The sequence below is a fragment of the Vulpes lagopus genome, chromosome 19, assembly GCF_018345385.1.
Source record: "Vulpes lagopus strain Blue_001 chromosome 19, ASM1834538v1, whole genome shotgun sequence".
Lineage (NCBI taxonomy): Eukaryota > Metazoa > Chordata > Mammalia > Carnivora > Canidae > Vulpes > Vulpes lagopus.
This window is the reverse complement of record NC_054842.1, coordinates 7,669,240-7,688,360: the sequence shown is the minus strand read 5'-3', so window position 1 is coordinate 7,688,360 and position 19,121 is coordinate 7,669,240. Positions and strand designations below refer to the sequence as shown.

Below are 19,121 nucleotides of genomic sequence, written 5' to 3'. Positions count from 1 at the left end.
TAAGTATATGTGACTATTTTAGTTTTTTAAAAGATTTTATTTATTCATGAGAGACACAGAGAGAGAGAGAGGCAGAGACATAGGTAGAGGGAGAAGCAGGCTCCATGCTGGGAACTCGATGTGGGACTCGATCCTGGGTCTCCAGGATCATACCCTGGGCTGAAGGCGGTGCTAAACCGCTGAGCCACCCACACTGCCCTATGTGCCCATTTCAGAGATGCAAAAACCAAGACACACAGATGTCAGAGTACTCATCCAGCTGGACACACACCAGGGTCTGTGTGACTCCAAACCCCACATTCGTCTTAAGCACCATGTGCTGGGTACATGTAGGTCCTTCTATCTCCTGTGCTCTCTGCCTATGGGTCAGTGCCTGGCTATCCCTGCAGCACCAGGCACCATCAGGATTCCCATCCTGCCAGCACCTGTCTACACAGAGGCCACTCTGTAGCTAATCAAAGCCTGACCTCCCAAATTAGCAAAGTATATTTAACAAACAATCTCAAGAGGGAAAAAACATTTGAAAGTTTATTTAGAGTAAGAGGGGAAAAGGGGCCAAAAAAAAAGCACTCCTAAAATAAACAGAAAGTAATCAAGGGATAAAAACCTAGTTTTTAAGTCCGACTAGTTTTAAAGCTCCTTAGCCATGACTATGAGCTAACATGTAGTAGACCACTGAGAAAGCCATCAGGTGCAGTGTGATCTAGCACCACTGCAGACCCAGACAATGTACTTCCGTGGTGTCCTCCGAGAAGACTACAGAGCTTCAGAGAGGAAGGAGGATGGAGAAGCCTCCCAAAAGGACAAACCAAGGTCAGGGAGTGTCATTGGTCTCCTGGCCCACCACAACTCGCCCTCAGATGCTAAGGCCAACACAGTTAGATAAATAAAAGGGCTGTCAGGCTTCAACTTCAAAAGAAGAAACGAATGTTCTCCTTGTGAAATAAAATGTTAGAAGTCAGAGCATACATAACACACAATAAAGGTAGCTTCCACAAGTTCTAAATGAATATCCATCCACAAAGATCAAAGCTGGAGAATGAAAAAGAGGACTGACCTTCACGTGGGCCACGTAGTGATGACACGTCTCCTTCATGTAGACCAGTTGCAGCTTCTCTGTGATCTGACCCACGGACTCTCCCGGTAACACAAAGTAGACTCTGGGCAACTGGCCCTTTGCCTTTTTGGTCACATCAGCCGTCAGAATGTAATTGAGGCCTGCCAATAAATAAGGTCAAGACATCAGTAAGGACTCACGTGCAGTGACAAGGCCACCTGTGCTCCCCCCCACAGGCTCACAAGCACACTTCATATGCTACCTGGCCCCCCAGTGCACTGAGGACTGCAGCCCCAAGTCAACACCTTCTTGGAGACAAGCATGCAGCTAGCACCTTCACAGAACCAAGAGACAATGAGGCCGCCCCCTGCCTTCCTGGTGATGCTCCGTGTATCACATGTTATGGCTCCTCCCTGCCATAAAGCCCATGAGTTACCCAACTGAGTCACCATTATACACATCAATAATTAGCTGTACCCAGCACAGTTGGTGTCCTAAAAAGGAGACACCATGGTGAACCTACAGAATATTCCTAGAAGCTGCAGAAATTATCACGGCTGCTCATAATCCCAATTCTTATAAAGCAATGGGAAAAATGCCCAACACAAGGGAGCAATTACCCAACAATTCACGGATGTTGAGTTGTGCTAGATAACCACGACATCCCTTGGACCATGTACCACCTCTCCCCCAAGCACCAACTATGTGCCAGGCACCATTATGGGGGCACAGGGCCTATATGTATGAGCAACCCAGGTGGAGCCCTGCCCTCCTGGCGCTTGCACTCAGGGAAACTCCGACAGAGGCTAAAGCTGACTTTATTCCCAGGGAGCCGAGTATACGGATCACGAATGTCAGCGCTTATTGTTTCAGTGGAACCGTGACCCCTGTGGGGCCTTGCTAGGTGTACTGTGCTGCACTCCTGAAGAGAGAAACCCATTGCCTCTTCCTGAAATGGGTAATGTCAGATGGGAGAACCTACTGTCACACAATCTGAAACTTAAAAAAATAAAAATAAAATAAGTCACATTAGATAAACCCAAGAGGTTTGACTTTCTTAATTTCAGAGCCAGTCACCCTCCCTACAATGATGCGCTTTATTAGGCAAATGGGGCATTAGTGTTAACAGACCTATTTCACTGCCTTTCTGTACCACAGCAGGGATCAGCCCTCTGTGACCCTTTCTATTTTTCATTGCTTTGCGGATTCAGGGGAATGTGGCATTTTTAAAGGGCGAGAGAGGGAACATTCTGTCCCCAAGATGACCAGATAAGGCTGCAGAGCTATGGGAAAACAGATGACCCTGCCCTGTCTCCAGAAACCAGCCCCTTAGTGCTGGGGCTCTTGCACCAGTAAAAAGCCGCTCACACCTGCCCACACTGAAGTATGAGAAGCAGGGCAGCAAGGATGGCTCCAGCTTTTAATAACATCAAAGGGATCAGCCACCAGGGGAGATCCGAGCCAGGACGGAGGAAAGTGACCAGGACAGGCTTTCTGCAGCTGCCACAGGGTGTATTTTGGATGCATTTAATGGTTTTCCTGGGTCTCTGCCATCTCAGGGATCTTGCCATGCCGAGCTGGCGGATTCCTGGTCAGCAAGGGCTGGTCTGCCCCAACTTGTTTACTTCAGCCAACAGCTGATTGCCAAGGCAAGGCAGGGTCACCAGGGGGACCTGAGACCTGGATAGTCACAGGAAATGTAATGAAAAAGAAAAGAATGCATGTGGTAAGGTAACATGACAGAGAAAACACGAGAGCCGGGATGAGAGTCACACATGGACTCCTTTGGTGAGTGACACCAGGTAATGGAGCAGACACATAGAATGTGAAAGCTTTAGAGCAATCTAGGGACCCTCCGGCTCAGAACCTTCATTTTTCAGATGAGGAAATGAGGCCCCAAAAGGAAACCAGACTTGCTCCACATCAACCAGACTTGCTCCAGGCCAAAGGGCCATTCACCACAGAGCTGAGTCTAGAACTCTCCTAACCTCCAGTGTGGGGCTATTCATTCCTACCACACTGGTTCTTGGTGCACTTTTTACATTTTTCGAATGCCCAGACAGCAGAACCAAATACATGCAGTTTTCCAGAACTGAACTCTGGCCTGTTTACTTTCTACTGATCACAATTTCCCCAAGCAACAGCCAAACAGTAAGAAAGGATTATAAATGGACTGTGTTTTCAAGTTCTGTTTGGCAAGTCCAGAGCTAGAGATGGACATTGCTGGAAGACCAGCCAGGCCACAGCTGAGCAGGGGTAGCTGCTGAGTGGGACTTCCTCTGAGCAGCCCCTCCCTGGCCTTCTTCCCAGGTGCAAGAGCTGCCCTCCCTCGGGAAGGGTGGGCATGGAGAGAACAGAGGGTGTGAACCCTCTTGCCAGTGATGAGCTAGCTGAGCTCAAAGAAAACTGGGGGTAGAAATGATCACAGGAAGACAGAGCAGATAGTATCAGCGCACCACCCATATCCTCTCAGCTTGTACCATTTCTCTGTTGTCCAGCCCAATTTGCAACTGCCAGCACCCACACCCCCTTTCCTGAGAGCTTCTCTGGTGGCTCTACCCATATGCATAACTGACTAGAAGTGCCAGAGAACCAAAGTCACTGCAGCAGACCTCAACACTGCAGGACCTCAGCTCCCTCATCCCTTAGGTGGAGTAACTCTAAGGGATGCTCTACATGGACTCTCAGGATTCCCCAGCAGGATTCAAAACAACACACCTTCTGTTTGGCTGCTGTGATGGTTTACTTTATGTTTCAATTTGACTAGGCTGCAGTACTCAATCTGGATTCACTGCAAAGGTATTTTTATTTTTTTAAAGATTTATTTATGAGAGAGAGGGAGAGCAAGAGAGCATGGCAGGGAGGTGGCAGGGAGGATCAGGAGAGAGAGAGAGAAAGCCTAAGCAGACTCCACACTGAGCAGAGAGCCTGACATGGGGCTCGATCTCACAACCCTGAGATCACAAGCTGAGCAGAAATAGTCAAACATGTAACTGATTGCGCCACCCAGGCACCCCTGCAAAGGTATTTAAATTGAGATTATGTTTAAATCAGTAGACTTCAAATAAAGCAGATTACCCTCCACAATGTGGGTGGGCCTCATCTAATCACATAAAGGCCTTGCGAGGAAAAGACTAAAGTCACCCCCAAAGAAGGAATTCTGCATTCAGGATGCCTCCAAACTACAATGTCAATATACACACATCTGATGGGTTCTGTTTCTCTGCGGAACCTGACACAGCTTCCTTCTCTTGCTGTCTCACTGTCACACTTTCCTACTGGTGCTTCCTGGGATTGACCACAGTCTGAATCAGCATGTGCACCAAATCCTTGCCTTAGACTCTGATTCTGGGAGAACCTAAATTAAGATAGGGAAGGTCAGGAAAAGGGAATGGATTCAACCTTCAGTATGTGCTAAGCTCTGTGCTGGATACTTTTCAAACATCACTTTAGTCCTGTAAAACCCCGTATCACTGTAGAATCTCTGAACCAATATATCCCTCTTACAGCTCAAAAGAGGGCAGAAACAACTCACAGTTACTAGAAACTGAGCTGAGGACCACAACTACTGCTCTGTTCCAGGCAGAGCATGGGCATGCCAACAAGTTTACCCATCAGATTTTTCTAAAATGTTAAGATATACAATCACAGACAGGCCGAATTAACCAATTCGCCAAGCGCAATCATTCTGGAAGCTTTTCACATCTTTGTAACTGCCTGCTTAAAGCTTCTTTATATCTGCCTCCTTGATTTAAAATTTACTTTGACATTTTAAATCACACAAAAAGAAGTCACTTCCGTATCAAACTCTTTCTTCTAGAAGAAAGCCACCAGGAGACTCACGATGGGAAACAGCCTGAGAAGGGTCTCATAGCTGCCAGGGTGGCAAGAGTGCAGACCATGCTGGAGTCCTGAGTTCAACTGGCACTTTTAAACAGTACCTACCCCAAGAGTGTCTGAAAGGGATCCCCTAAGAAGTGGAAGAGATGCTAGAAAAGCAGCCAATCAGCTGGCATGCTCCAGCAGCCCAGCCCTGTGGGAGGATGGCTGCCCCTAATGCAAGCCAGGCCAGCCAGCCCCTGTCCAGGGAGGGTGCTGGTTCTGATTATCGCCTGCTCCCACCGCAAAGTCCACATCTTCAGGTTTTCCTTCTGGCAGCTTGTGTCCATGCCATGTCGAATGATGTCATGTTGATGGAAAAGCTGACCAGCCCCAAGTCATGTTGCAGCCTCCTCCTTTCCCTGCCCCCAGCTGGTTCCCAAGGGCCCCCCATACTGGCCTGTGCCAGGAGGGAGCCAGCTGTCTTGCATCAACTCGGCTCTAGTTGTGTCCCAGAAAGTTTTTGATTCATTCCTATTCTGTATCACAACATGATTTCAGCTGTGAAATTCTATTAATAAATCCTCCTCCCAAACTTACTGAGCTTCTCTTAGAGTCTCCCAAGAGAAGGGGGTAAAAGGATATTTGCCCTTTACGAGTTCTCCTGAGCTTTCTCCACCCCACCCCCCCCAAAGGAACAAAGTGGTAATTATTAGACTAGGTCACTTCATTCCTCATATAACTTGGATTTGCCTCATTATCCCATCTCCATGCTGCTCAAGAGACCACAAGGAGCTCGGAGAACGTTCTCTGTGTGTGAATGCTCTCTGGAGTGGAAATGCACCCCTAAAGCCAGAGGAAGGGTTCTGAGGACAAGTCACCTGGTTTTAAACCTACTTCTGCTACTGGCTTAGATGACTTGGTGCCATCCCTCGGGATCTAGCTCCACTGCTAGTCCCCAGGCACAAGTGGGCACCCCTGCTTGCTCACAGCTCTGCTGGGCTGAGAGCCATGGAAATGAGGGGTGCCAGATCAGAGCACAAAACACAACCACTTAGGGCTCATCCCTCCCTGGTTTTCATTTAGCACTCTGGGCAGAGTCCAGGACTGCTGGCTCAATCCCTAACCTCCAGAGGCTGACGAGCACATTTAGGCTTCAGCCTGGTCAGGAAGCTGGTAGAGGCTCAGCCCATGGGTACGGGGCAGAACCTTCCAGGCATGGTATTCACCACCCTTAGTTATGGCAGCCAGGAGGCTTCGAGGAGTGACAAGCTGCTTCCCAGGCCAAGAATGAAGTGCCTAATAAGACTTGGGATGGGCAGAACTCTTGTTTTAAACTGCTTGGTGAAATGGGTTATAAATCTATTCTTTGAACCACTGCAGTTGGACACATGCCTGCACCCCAGCGTGGAATGTAGGGCCTACCACACAAAGGGGCCGGGACACATCCAGGAGGAGCGATGGGACATCGGTGGCTTTTCTCTGCCTCCCTTCCTGCAGAATGCAAGCTCCATGAGGGCCAGGGCTCTGTCTGGCCTGGCCTCTGCTTGGCGTCCGAGGAGCACATAGCCTGGCACTCTTAAGAACTGTTTGTTGGTTAATGACTCAACAACAGGCGCCTCCATAACTCTGCATGACTGGCTACTTGTGGTGCTGGTTTCTGAAGTTATTGTCTCTCAGCTTCCAGCCCACTCTGCTCTGCGAGGCTGGGTCCGGGGCTCTGCAAACCTCATTTCTGCATTGCCAGCGGTTCCATGGGAGGCTATGCCCAAATGGACAGCCTGAGGGAGGCTGGCAGAGGGAGGAGGGACTGCACCTTCCTGTTCCCATCAGCCCAACTCAGCTTTAGTCTTCCCCAGCAGCTGGTTCCAACAGTGGCTAATACCAGTTGTCGTTTTTTCTCTCCTCCAAGGTTTAGGTCCCAGGTTTGCAGGGTCTCTTCTCCAAGTTTCTAGGTTCTGATCACCCCAAGTGTGACCTCTTCTCTTTGTCCTCTTGACCAGTGGTCTCAAGTCTAAGCCACCCAGAGACTTGCTAAAGTACAGAGTACTGGGTGCCCCCCTCACCGTCTGAGTCAGTTAGTATGTGCATTTCCAACATCCCCACATGTTGCTGCTGCTTGCAGCTGGACTGGGGACCATGCTTTGAGAGCCCCAGGTGCCATCCCAGAAGTGGGAGTTTCTTTTTAAAGCTACTACCAGGGACGCCTGCGTGGCTCAGCGGTTGGGCGCCTGCCTTTGGCTCAGGTCCTGATCCCAGGATCCCGGATCAAGTCCCGCATCTGGCTCCCTGGAAGGAGCCTGCTTCTCCCTCTGCCTGTGTCTCTGCCTCTCTCTTTCAGTCTATGTCTCTCATGAATAAGTAAATAAGTCTTTAAAAAAAATAAAAAATAAAGCTACTACCAGGTCCTCTACAACCTGCTTTACCAATTCCTAAAGTCAAATTCTGTCAAAATAACTGGTTTCTGTTTTCCTAACTGGATCTTGCCATTAGAGGGGCCAAGGCAGAGTCATCTTCAGAAAAGCTCTACAGTTCCCACGGTACTGCCAGAGGCCACAGCTGCCCCTCCAGTGGTTTGGTAAATCAGCTGGCCCTGAACACTCCTGAGACCAAGTGGGAGCTGTGGTTTTCCACTGCTAAAGCAGAAGATGAAGAGGAGAATAGAGTCCCTTCCCCACCAGGTCCTAAAGGAGAGAAAAAAACCAAAGAGGCAAGACTATTAATAAGTAACATGAAGTGCCTATTGCTCCCCAAACTATCCCCAGGGAGGTCTTGTGGCTTAAGATGCCAGCAGATAGAAAGTGCTTCTGACAACTGTTCAGAAGTACCTAGCATGCCACTGGTGCCTCTTTATCGCACCATGCCAGGCACACCACACCAATGCAGCCATTCTACAGACCAAACTCAGCCCTGGATATGCAGACATTGAGAGGTGCCTGGAAGGTCTGCCCAAGGCATTCCATGGCCAAAACCACCACCATCAAGGCTCCTCTGCAACTGCCAGCAATGGGAGAGGAAGGCTCATCACCAGAGCCCCAGCCTTGGGTTCCCAACACAGAGGCCTGGGCAATGACATTGAACTGGTCATCCAGTCTGCTGAGCCTGGAAGACAGCGGAGGAAGGTGGTGCCCCCACCCTCCATCAACTGGAGACGGGGAACTTGATCTCCCTGACCATGCTGAGCCAAAGCACTGCCTTCTACGCCCAGGGACACCCCACCACAGCTAGACCCACAAGAGCTACCTTTCACTGATTTCTATCACATTTCCATAACAGCTGCCCATTTTCCCTTCCTCAAATCTCTCCATATTCCAATGCTAGCTCCTATTTCACCAGATTTCTGCAAAGATGGAAATATAACACATTTCCCTGAATGTCAGGGGAGGACAAAGAAAAACAGGTGGATAATTTTCTGCACTGCCCTACTGATACTAAAATTCCCCTGTTATCATTATCTTTAGGCCTCCATCTTAAATATATGTGGAGAAATACTGCTTAGATAGTCAAGGGATGTTTGATTTCAACAATAAGCCCATGTGGCAGATGGAGGGTACTGAAGCAAGCTTTCCTGCTCAGTCCACCACCCCCATGAGGGAGGCAGCCTCCCCACTCCATACTCCCCCTAGAGGCAGTACCATGTGCTACCCAAATGCCTGTCCCCTTATTAACTAACACTTCAAGGGTCATGGTTAAGCCTAGACTTCATTATAATTCTGCCTAGAGGTCAATGAAAGGGGCTCCAGTGACTGGGGCCCAGAAGGCCCACTGGTGGGGAGCAATGTGAGAAGACACCCACCTCTCCTCCAGCCCACAACCCTTCACATCAGAGTATGCTCTACCACTTGTCTTATGCTCTGAAATCCCTCTTGCTTAAAACTGGCATTGTGGGTTTCTTCTCACCTGCCCCTGCTATGCCAAATCACCTTTGTTACCACAATAGTGATGTCATTAAAGAGCCTGGAAATTGTGTACAATGGTTCAGATTCAAAATAATAGAAACTGTGGAATTCCCATTCAAAGCTCCACGAGGATAAGCTTGGCACATGTAGGCACACAATAAACATTTGTCAAATGAACACACGTGAATTATTAATTACTTGCTTATTTTAGAGTTCTAGAGTAGTTCTGCTTATTTTTATGCTCACCAATGTTAACCTTCAACTCAATAATTCTTTTATAATGTATTTTAATGGAGTCCAACTACATCATAAGTTGGTATTTGACAGAAGACATGCCATCTAATTAGGCAGAGGACATATGAGTTGCAGGACCAAGAGAAAAAGTGTTTTTCCCCAGAGAATGATCTCTTAAATAATCAGGGAAGAGGTGAGAAGTAGTTTGTGGAAAGCAAAACTATTATGACCAGGATTCAACTCCTGGCTTCACCAATAGCTATGTGACCCTGAGCAAGTACTTTCTCACTGAGCATGATCTTTTTCTCATTGGGCTATCCATAAAGTGTTTGTCAGTCCTTTCTCACTAACCAAGTCGTGAGTTCACAGTGTTTACATTTAGTTTTGAAATTTCTAATTTTTTTAAAAAAAGACATCTCAGTGAAAAACTTCAAAGTTTGATTATTGAACTTATTTAATCCACCTGAAGATCAAATAAAGTATCAGTGAGACTGTTGGCCTAGGGTTAGCACACTGTTAAATGTACAACATTCAATATGCAGCTGAGAAATAGACCACAAGTGAAAGTGTACTTCTGTACTTCTGGGTGTGCACACACACACACACACACACACACACACACTCCAGAGCAGTGCTTCTCAAGCATGAATCTGCACATGGGTCCTGTAGAATCCTGTTAAAATGCAGATTTGATTCTAAGATCCAGAGTGAGGCCGGAGATTCTGCATTTCTAACAAGCTCCTGGAGGATGCTGGTACTGCTGCATCCAGGAACCACTGTGAATAGACACCTAACTCTAAAAATGTCTAAGAAAGGCACTATGTCAGGTCCTTATTGATTTTTTATTTTTTTAATTTTCCTAGAACTCTATTTTCTATTATTAAATCAGCCTTTCAAGTAAAAACAAAGCACTTAATAATCTGCACAAGTGAGGGCACTTGGATGGCTCAGTCGGTTAAACATCTGCCTTCAGCTCAGGTCATGATCTCAGGGTCCTGGGCTCGAGCCCCACATTGGGCTCCCTGCTCAGCGGAGAGCCTGCTTCTCCCTCTCTCCCTCTCTGCCCCCTCTACTCATGCTCACTTCTCTCTCTCTCTAATAAATAAATAAAATATTTTTTAAAAATCTGCACAACTGTTCCAGATTCATTTCCTTCAGGTGATCACACACACACTCTTGAGTTCTACTCCACACTGATCCCATCCTCTTCCAGGAATTGATGCAGTCTCTGGAGATGGGCTGGCAAGCTGGCCTTCCCCAAACAGAGAAACAGCAGGGCCAGCTGTCTCTTTTCAATCATCTGAAGCCGACAAAGCAGCTTGCTCTCTTTTGCAAGACTAAGCCTTCATAAAACTTAGCATCCCAACCCTACCATCCATCCCTGCTCTCAGATTCCACAGTAAAGGGCTTAAGGCCCTGACATCTGGCTCGTGCTGCAGGCTCAGGGGAAGCCTCCAAAGACTCACCACTTCTTTTTTCTAACTGAATGGAATGTTCTGCAAGGACCAGGCTCCAGTCACTACCTTTCCACAAGTTCCACTGGCCTGTGACACCTGTGGCCCCGTGAGGTTTCAGTATGGTCACACATCTGGGGGAAAGATTCTTGGGGTCACATATTCTTTGTTCTAGAACTGGAAGTTACATTAAATTGGGAAACTCCCAGAAACATAAAAAATCAGGAACCACAGAGGGAAAGGGTGTCTGGCCTGTGTGTCTGCTGCCTGCAAAACCAGCCAGAATGCACAGTGAGAGCAAAGAGTCCAGAAGAACCCATCATTAGCCACAATCTCACAAGCCCGCCCCAGTTCACATGGCCATCCCGAGCCCTAACTCAGTGGCTCATTACCAATTTCTCCTGGAACATGCTTGCCGTGGAAGCTAAAGCAGGCGGTGACGTTCAGGCAGTTCACAGGCTGCAGCCCATCGTGACACTGAGGGGCTGTGATGTTGATGGAGGCTGGGAGGAAGATGGAGACGTCCACCGTAATGATGGGTCTCGCCCTGTATGTCAAGAGAAGGAGGTGACTTAGACATGCTCTCAGAACCAAACAAGAACTAAGCCAGCAAGAGAAATCCTAGGCCTTCAGCCCAGCGTTTTACTAGAGCATGAAATAACCCGTGAGAAGGGCCAATGTGCCCTGTAAATGCTTTTTCCTGGTCTTAGAAGTGGCTTATTTCCTAATAAATTAATGGTTAGCTTCCCAATCATAAAGGCTAGTAAGTTGTTAATAAAACACATCTGGTTGAAGCCATAAATGAACCACCAGATGTTGGATGATTATTTAAAATTTCACCAATTAAGTTCCGATTTCCATTTTATTAGGAAGATAGTAATATATTTAAGAGGAGTTCCTACAGAGGATGCCAGGACTTGAGAAATAGATGCACCATCAGGAATTCCCCCCGAAGCATTTGCTGTCTCTGTAAGCACAAATGGCAGATTTCCGGTCCCATCCAGTGGGTCAAATGTCCCCCCTTCATTAAGTCCTCTCAATTCATTAAGTACTTTTCTCAAAGAACTTGATTAATAGAGTCCCAGATGATAACACCCAGGCACTTCAGAGCTGAAGAAATCAACCCACCTGGCCTCAGGAGCAGGTGAAACCTAATAAATATCTGCACACTTACCACCAACATGGACTACCACCACCCCCATCACCACCCCAACCCTGTGCCTGATAGATGCAGAGCATCTCTGTTGTACCTTCTGTGGATCCCCAGGGTTGGCCAACAAAAGCTGACAGTGACTCACACCATTCTGCTCTCATTGCAAACACCTGCTCAGGGATGGGTCACCTAAGCCAGGGCTTAAATTTCTCCCCTCCAGGCCTCACAAAGAGACCCTTTTACCTCTAGGTAGCCTAGGCCTTCATGCCACTGGAGTGATATAACAAGATTAAGGAGCATTAGTGGCTTGAGAACAATGACCTCTCTTGTGTACAGTGACCCCACAGAGCGCCTACGGTGACAAGACAGATGGGAAAAAGGAACACAACTCTCAGAGAAGAAAGTATTAAGGAGAACCTTGGAAAAAGAGGGAAGGAAGGAGACACCGGGCCTAGATGGGGGGAAGGGTCTTTACTGCTGCCACTCCTGCCATGGATGTGGGTCAAGAATGGGAGAGTTGTGACAAGTGCAAGGGAACTGTGAGTCCTTCAGAGCAAATCCAGCTGTAAGGTCAATAGAAGTCAGACAACAGTAGTGCCTGAAAGAAATCCAATGTCCTGGCCTTCCAATTTTCTTCTGGTGCATCCTTAGAAGATGCTATAAATAACACAGAAAACAAGTAGTCTGCTCCTGGCCAATGTGATTGTACAGATGCCAACAGACACTCTATAAAGCCCCCAGGTGCCCTTCAACAGCCAGCTTATGTTCCCCCTCCCAGGGGGCCAACTCCAAGACCCCTGGCAGGTGGATACCCTCCTCCATGGCCCCAGCACTATATTCACACTTCATCTTACTTATTATCAATTTCCAAGCCTGCCCCACCAGCCTGCAGGCCCCTCAAGGACTAGGACTCTGGCAAATTCACCCTGATATCCTCAGGATCAGTGTTCAAAAGCCCTAGGTGTTGAATGGGTGCCAATGTCACTCCAGGCCAAGGGACTGAAAACCACAGCAGTGCCCAAAATTTTACAAACAGACCGAGGCACCAGGGAGAGCTAGTCTCTGCCCTGTGAGAGCCTCCACCCTGCCCAGAGCACATCCTGCCTGGTCACCACACGGAAGAAAGGCCTCACCCCCTCTCACCATCCCAGAGGCCACTGTGTTGGGGAGGCCACATGGTCCCCCATCACAGCAGAGCCCATAAAGAAGACAAGGTGAGAAGCCTAACAAACTGACGTCGATGGAGGCCATCAAGACCGAATCCTCTCAAGTGAGGACAAGAGCCTTCAGAAGGTGCATGTCTCACCAACATCAATCACATCAGGCCCTTGAGCCTGTTTCAATTCCAAGAACTGTTTTTGGACCAGGGAAAGCCCAGAAAGCTTTCCTAAACTCTCTCATCACTTCCTTTGAACTCCAATGGCACTGCACCAGGTGTCTATCACCCTAACACAGAGCTAACCGGAGAGAGAAAAATCACCAAGGGCAGTGCTGGGCCAGCCCACAGTCCTGCCCACAAATGTGCCAGCCTCAGTGAGAAAAGCAAAGGGGTACCTAAGGACAGCACCTGCAAATGCCTTCAAGACTTTATTTTTTAAAAGCTGGGAGCTAGAATACTTCTTTCTGATGACTCTGACAGTTCAAATCCTGATACAGACAGTCCCTGACTTATGACGGTTTTACTGCACAATTTTGCAACCTTATGATGGGTCGACAAACATTTAGTAGAAACTGAACTCTGATTTGTGAGTTTGGAGCTTTCCCCATCCTGGTGCTATGCGGGATGATTCTGTGGTGACACTGGCCAGGGGCCACAGTTTTTAAGGTCAGCCAACCAATCATGAGGGTGAATCACCAGCACACTGACAACCTGTCTGTACCCACATGGCCATTCTGTGTTACTTTAGGTACAGTATTCAACAATTTACATGAGACAGTCATCACATTATTATCAAATAGACTTTGTGTTAGATAATTTTGCCCAACTATAGGTGGATATAAGTGTTCTAATACAGTTAAGATAGGCCAGACTAAGCTATGATGTTTGGGAGGTCAAGGGTAGTAAATGTATTTCCATTTATGATACTTCCTAGGTCAAGGTAGATCGGTACTTCACCTGTATTTACTTCCCAGTAAAACCAGTCAGGGTGCCCTCTAATGTGGTGTAACTCCCATCACCCCAGCCTTCTGCGCAGGCAGTGCTGCTTGCAGGAGAGACAGAGGTGGGCAGGTGAAGATGGCAGCTACTAAACCAGCCCCAGAGTCATCTCCAACAGGCAGCTAATTAAGGTCTATGTCCTTAAAGCCATTATCAGCAAGGTTTTCTCTTAACAGTAGCCCAAAGGATTTCAAACCCATATACATCTGGACACTCTTCCTTGGGATGTTTAAGAATGGGAATGGTGGGATCCCTGGGTGGCACAGCGGTTTGGCGCCTGCCTTCGGCCCAGGGCGCAATCCTGGAGACCCGGGATCGAGTCCCAAGTCGGGCTCCCAGTGCATGGAGCCTGCTTCTCCCTCCACCTGTGTCTCTGCCTCTCTCTCTCTCTCTCTCTGTGACTATTATAAATAAATAAAAATTAAAAAAAAAAAAAAAAGAATGGGAATGGTGCGTTTTACCTGCATTCACGTGCTTGGTTTCTTTTTCTGGTCCCACCCAAACTCTGAGGTGACTCAAAGTCTACCTAACTTTCCAGTCAGCCAGGCCAAGCCTGAGACGCCCACCTAGCTTAGCCAGCTGACATCTCCACACCTTCCTGCCCATAGTTGTTCAACCACGTCCAGCACTTTATCCACAGATGCCACTGCCAATGACCACCAGACATACTCAGCAGTCTCTCTGCCTGTTCCTCCCTGTGCCTTCTCTAAGGGGGTCCAACTGGCCTTTAAGGCCTTCCCTGTACTCTGAGTCCCTTACACTCCCAGTAGAGACCTGGGATAGTCACCCATACCCATGTTCCATGCTGAACCTTGCCCTGCGCCTGTTCCAATCTTGGGACCTGGCTCAAAGACAAGGCCCCTGCTACTCACAGCCTATACACCACATCCCATATCCCCCCCGTCCCTTGACCCTCCAAACCTCATTCATCCTCATCCCCGTCTCCCTCTGTCCCTTCAGGACTCAAGACAGGAGTAGGGTCAGGGCAAGCTTTGTATGGCTGAGGATGAAGCTAAAGGTAACCACTTCTGATTCTTGCAGGACACTAAAGGACCCAGGAGAGCAGGAGAGGTTTCAAAGACTCTCGGCTTTAATATCTGAGCCACCTGGCAATCCCATTTGCTCCTTTATAGCCAAGCTTCTGGAAAGGAGTCAAACTACACCATCTGTTTTCTTGCTTCTCCTTCTCTCTCCCACCCACAGCGATCTGACTTCTGCACCTCACTTCTCTACACCTGCCAGAGTCAAGGGCACCATTGGCCTCATGCTGCCACCTCCAACAGGACTATGTGGTTTCTCTGCTGGGCTTGATGTGGGTTGGTGCCCTTGACAGCATAACCCTGCTTTATTATCCTCATGGTATTGACCACCGTCTCTAATTATCTCCTTTGTAAAATCAGTACATTTCAATGTCACTTAGTTTTCTCATCTATAAAATGGGAATGATAGCAATAATATCTATGTCCTGGAGTTGTTAAGAAAACTAAGAATTAAAATATGTTTTATTGGGGTGCCTGGATGGCTCAGTCAGTTAAGTATCCAACTCTTGATTTTGGCTCAGGTCATGATCTCAGGGTTGATTCTCTCTTAAGATTCTCTCTCCCTCTTCCTCTGCCCCTCCCCTCTCTAAAAAAATTATGCTCTATCAACAAAAGAGAAGAACAAACTACAGTATATTTAGTCAGTGGACTACTGCTCAGTAAGGGGGAAAAGAACTGAACAACACAACAGCACAGATGAATCTTGAACACACTGTATTGAGTGAAAGAAGCCAGAAGTAAGAGTGTATACCATATAATTCCATCTCTGTGAAATTCTAGGACAAGCAGAACTGATCTATGGTGATGAAAATGAGGCCAAAGGTAGTCCATCAGTAGCCAGCATAACTGGGAAGAGACAGGAGGAAACTCTCTGGGGTGATGGAAATGTTCTTTATCTTAACAGAGGTGGTAGTCATACAGGCGTATACACTGGTGAAAACTCATCAAGCAGTGTACTTAAATCAGCAGGCTCTACCATATGCGAATTATGCCTCAATACAAGAAGAAGAAAACAACCAAAAAGAGTTAATTATGCAGGTGAGTGCCTAAGCAATGCCTGGCATAAGGCAGGCACTTAACCAAACACTGGTTATATTAGTTACTTGTATAATTGTTCTTCAAGGGGATCTGGTACATCATTGCCCACAACAGGTCTAGGATATAAGCTGAACAAATGAAGGAACAGATCTCTGATCTCCACACTCCTCCCCAGCCATCAGGGCCTTCTGCTGAAAACCTTATCTAGACAGAGCCCTACAGCCCCTCTCCTAAAGCCTCTTCTCTTGATAAGTGACCCCTGACGTTTTCTCCAAAGGACCCTGCCTTTGTGCCTGGATGATCTCCCCTCACCAGAATCAACTTCCACCCCAAGTTGGGGGCTGGGGCTGCCATCTTCCATATAACTGCCCCACTTTACATCTACAGCCACGTGTGGGCAAAACTCCCAGAGAAGGCCACCACAGAGTAGAAAGAAAACCCCTTTGGAGTTGAAGCTCACAGCTGGAAGCTTATAAAATAAAAGAATGATGAAAAAGCAGAATCTACAGGATATACCTTAAGCCAGGTGCTCCTGGTTTTAAGAGTGCCTGTTTTCAACTGGGAGAGCAGGGAAAATGTGTTTTGATCCAGGGGAATTGTGACGAGCTAGAGCAAGCTGCTTGGGGACAGGACACCACAAAGGCAGCAGGTAAGCCCAGCTTCCGAAGTATCACCTGAGTTGTTTGTGGCCTTGTAAGCTGTTTTACCTGAGAGGAAATGGCCAACCCCCAAGGCGGGAGGGGATCAAGAAGGGGAGACCCAATCATGGCAATAGTGAGGTCCCTGCCTTGGGGACACACATGCCACCATCCAATACTGAAGGGCTGCTATGGGCAAGACATAGGATCAAGAAGCAGAATTGTAGGGAGGCAAATTCAGCCCAAGTTATCTAAGAACTGCTAGCATTTATTGACCACCTACCTGTTCTGTGCATTTGCGTGTAGTACTAACTCACAGAATTCTATGAACCCAGTGAGGCAAGTGTTACTGTTCTCCTGTTTAATGGGTGCGAACCCTGCAAAACAGGTTACTTGACTCACCATGGGAAACCCACCTTCCAGCATCAGAATGGGGGTTCGAACCCAGGCCTCCTGGCCCTGGAGTTCATCATCCTAACCTAAGGTGATTCTGCCTCCTTCACAATTTAACATCTTGAGTTAGCTGGGGGTTAACTGGTTCCCTCAGAAGTGACTAAGCTCCTGCCCCGAGGCGCGCCTCACTCAGGCGAAGGCCCGGTGCCTTGAGCCAGAGGCTCGCAGGAAGGCACTGCTGAATGAGAAGAGTCTGGGATGTGCGACTACATGGCCTCTGGGACCCCTTCCAGCTCCAAGATCCCACTGGTCTATTTTAGAAAGTTCTGCCATCAGGTTATTAACAAAACTGAAGAGCTGGCTCCCACTCCAAAGGGTAATTCCGCCTCCTCTGACTCATACAGACAGAAATACTTGGAGATGGTTCATGGTGGGATGGCAGCCTACAGCTTTTGTAGGAGAGATCCAGGCTCCAGGGGCTCTGGGAACCCTGGGCCCAAGCTCCCATCCCTCATCTCTGCCTCCACAGGCAAGGAAGTGCTGCCCACAGGGCAAGAGGCTCCCAGCCCCTGGGGATCTAGGCACTGACAAGGTGGGGATGAAGTGCTAGGACAGGCCAGAGCTTCAGAGCCCCTGGGTATCCTGGTACCCTTGGAGACGATGACATCGTGTACACACATTAATGAAGCAGCTGTTCATGGCAAAAGCAAAACCCTTAGGGCTGAAAGCCACCCCAAGCCCCAGGGTGCTACCATCTCATAGCTGCAAGCCACTTGAGGCCCACCCCAGCTGGAAATTGCAACAGGGCATAAGGAGAACAAGAAAAGAAAGAGCATTCCCACTCCCCGAGCACCCCCAGCCTCCAGGAACAGGACAGAGGGAACTGCTGACTACCGGTGAATAACTCCCCCTGTCACCCCATCACCAAACTTTAGCCTTCACCAATGAAGAATGTAATCCAGAAAGCAAGAGGGAAACATCTCACCTCAGAAGAACCACACTGTCAGACATGAAGGCTCCAATCGTTACATCTGAAAACCAGAAGTTTATAGCATTCAGAGATGTGTAGAAGCCCATCCCACCCCACCCACCTCTGGCAAGGGCCACAGCCACGGGGGCCCAGCCCTGAGGTTAGGACCCCTGACAGGCTTCCTCTGGGTCATACAATTATCTTGTAAGAGTTAGAGCCACACTGTCCCACGTGGCAGCCAATCACTGGGTGTGGCTTGTTGAGACCTTGAGATGTGTCTGATCTGAACTGAAATGGTTCGGTTCAGATGTGTTCAGGCCAGCAAGGGTGAAATACAGACCAGTTTTCAAAGACCTGGTACAAAAACCACAAACGATCTCAAAAACTTTTATATTGATTATTAAAATTAATTTCACCTATTTCTTTTTATCTTTTCATGTGGTTACTAGAATATATTAAATTAAATATGTGGCTCATATTATGTATCTTTTGGACACTAGTGAATTAGAGAGATGGAGACTTAAAACTAAATGACCTGGAAAAAGCTCTAGGTTCTGTAGAACATGTGAATCATCTCTGCTCCACCCCTCATTCTGTGTGACCTCAGAATCTCTTACAGTGTCCTTGTCTGTACCGTGGACGTAATCATCCCTAGTGTCTTCTCCAAAAGCTGATAACATTTCATAATATTTAAATAAGAAGACATCTATTAAATATCTATTAAACATAATATTAGTTGTTCAATATAATATTTTTGATATTTAAATACATGTTAACTATGTTAAATTACATATTTAAGTCAGAAAATTCATGAAATACTTAGCATACTACCAACCAAGTTGCAAGTGTTAGCCAGTAATGTTTATTCTTAAGTAACTTTAATTTAGGAAGTGTATACTCATCTAATAGCTCTCTGCCTTTCTTCCCCTTGAAAGTAAACTTTTTAGTCCTGGGGTTCCTGTTACCACTTTACAGAACCAAGCACCTGAATCCCCGAGTCTATACAGTGCCCTCATTAAGGAAAAATAAACAGCAAATCCATGAATTGTAGTGCTGCTAAAATTTCTGCATTTGGGTCTGGTCATTAATTTTGCTGTTTTCCAAGTCTTTTTGAGTTGACTAGATATCTGAAAATAAAAGAACCTGAGGAATCTGTTGTTTCTTTTATGAAAAATGTAAGAAATTCAGGGACACCTGGGTGGCTCAGTTGGTTAAGGGTCAGCCTTCGGCTCAGGTCATGATCCCGGGGTCCTCCGATCGAGCCCCAT

The 19,121-nt window shown here is 47.5% G+C and overlaps 1 protein-coding gene across 2 annotated transcripts in view; it reads right to left on the bottom strand.

Moving 5' to 3' along the window:
* ITGA9 (integrin subunit alpha 9) overlaps positions 1-19,121 on the bottom strand; it is a 337,293-nt gene that overhangs the window by 251,126 nt on the left and 67,046 nt on the right. For both annotated transcript variants that reach the window (XM_041733738.1, XM_041733739.1), the window contains exons 13-15: positions 17,869-17,914; positions 10,856-11,010; positions 1,058-1,218 (exon numbers count right to left, since the gene is read on the bottom strand). In XM_041733738.1, the coding sequence (XP_041589672.1) occupies positions 1,058-1,218; positions 10,856-11,010; positions 17,869-17,914 (362 nt within the window). The remainder of the gene's footprint in view (positions 1-1,057; positions 1,219-10,855; positions 11,011-17,868; positions 17,915-19,121) is intronic.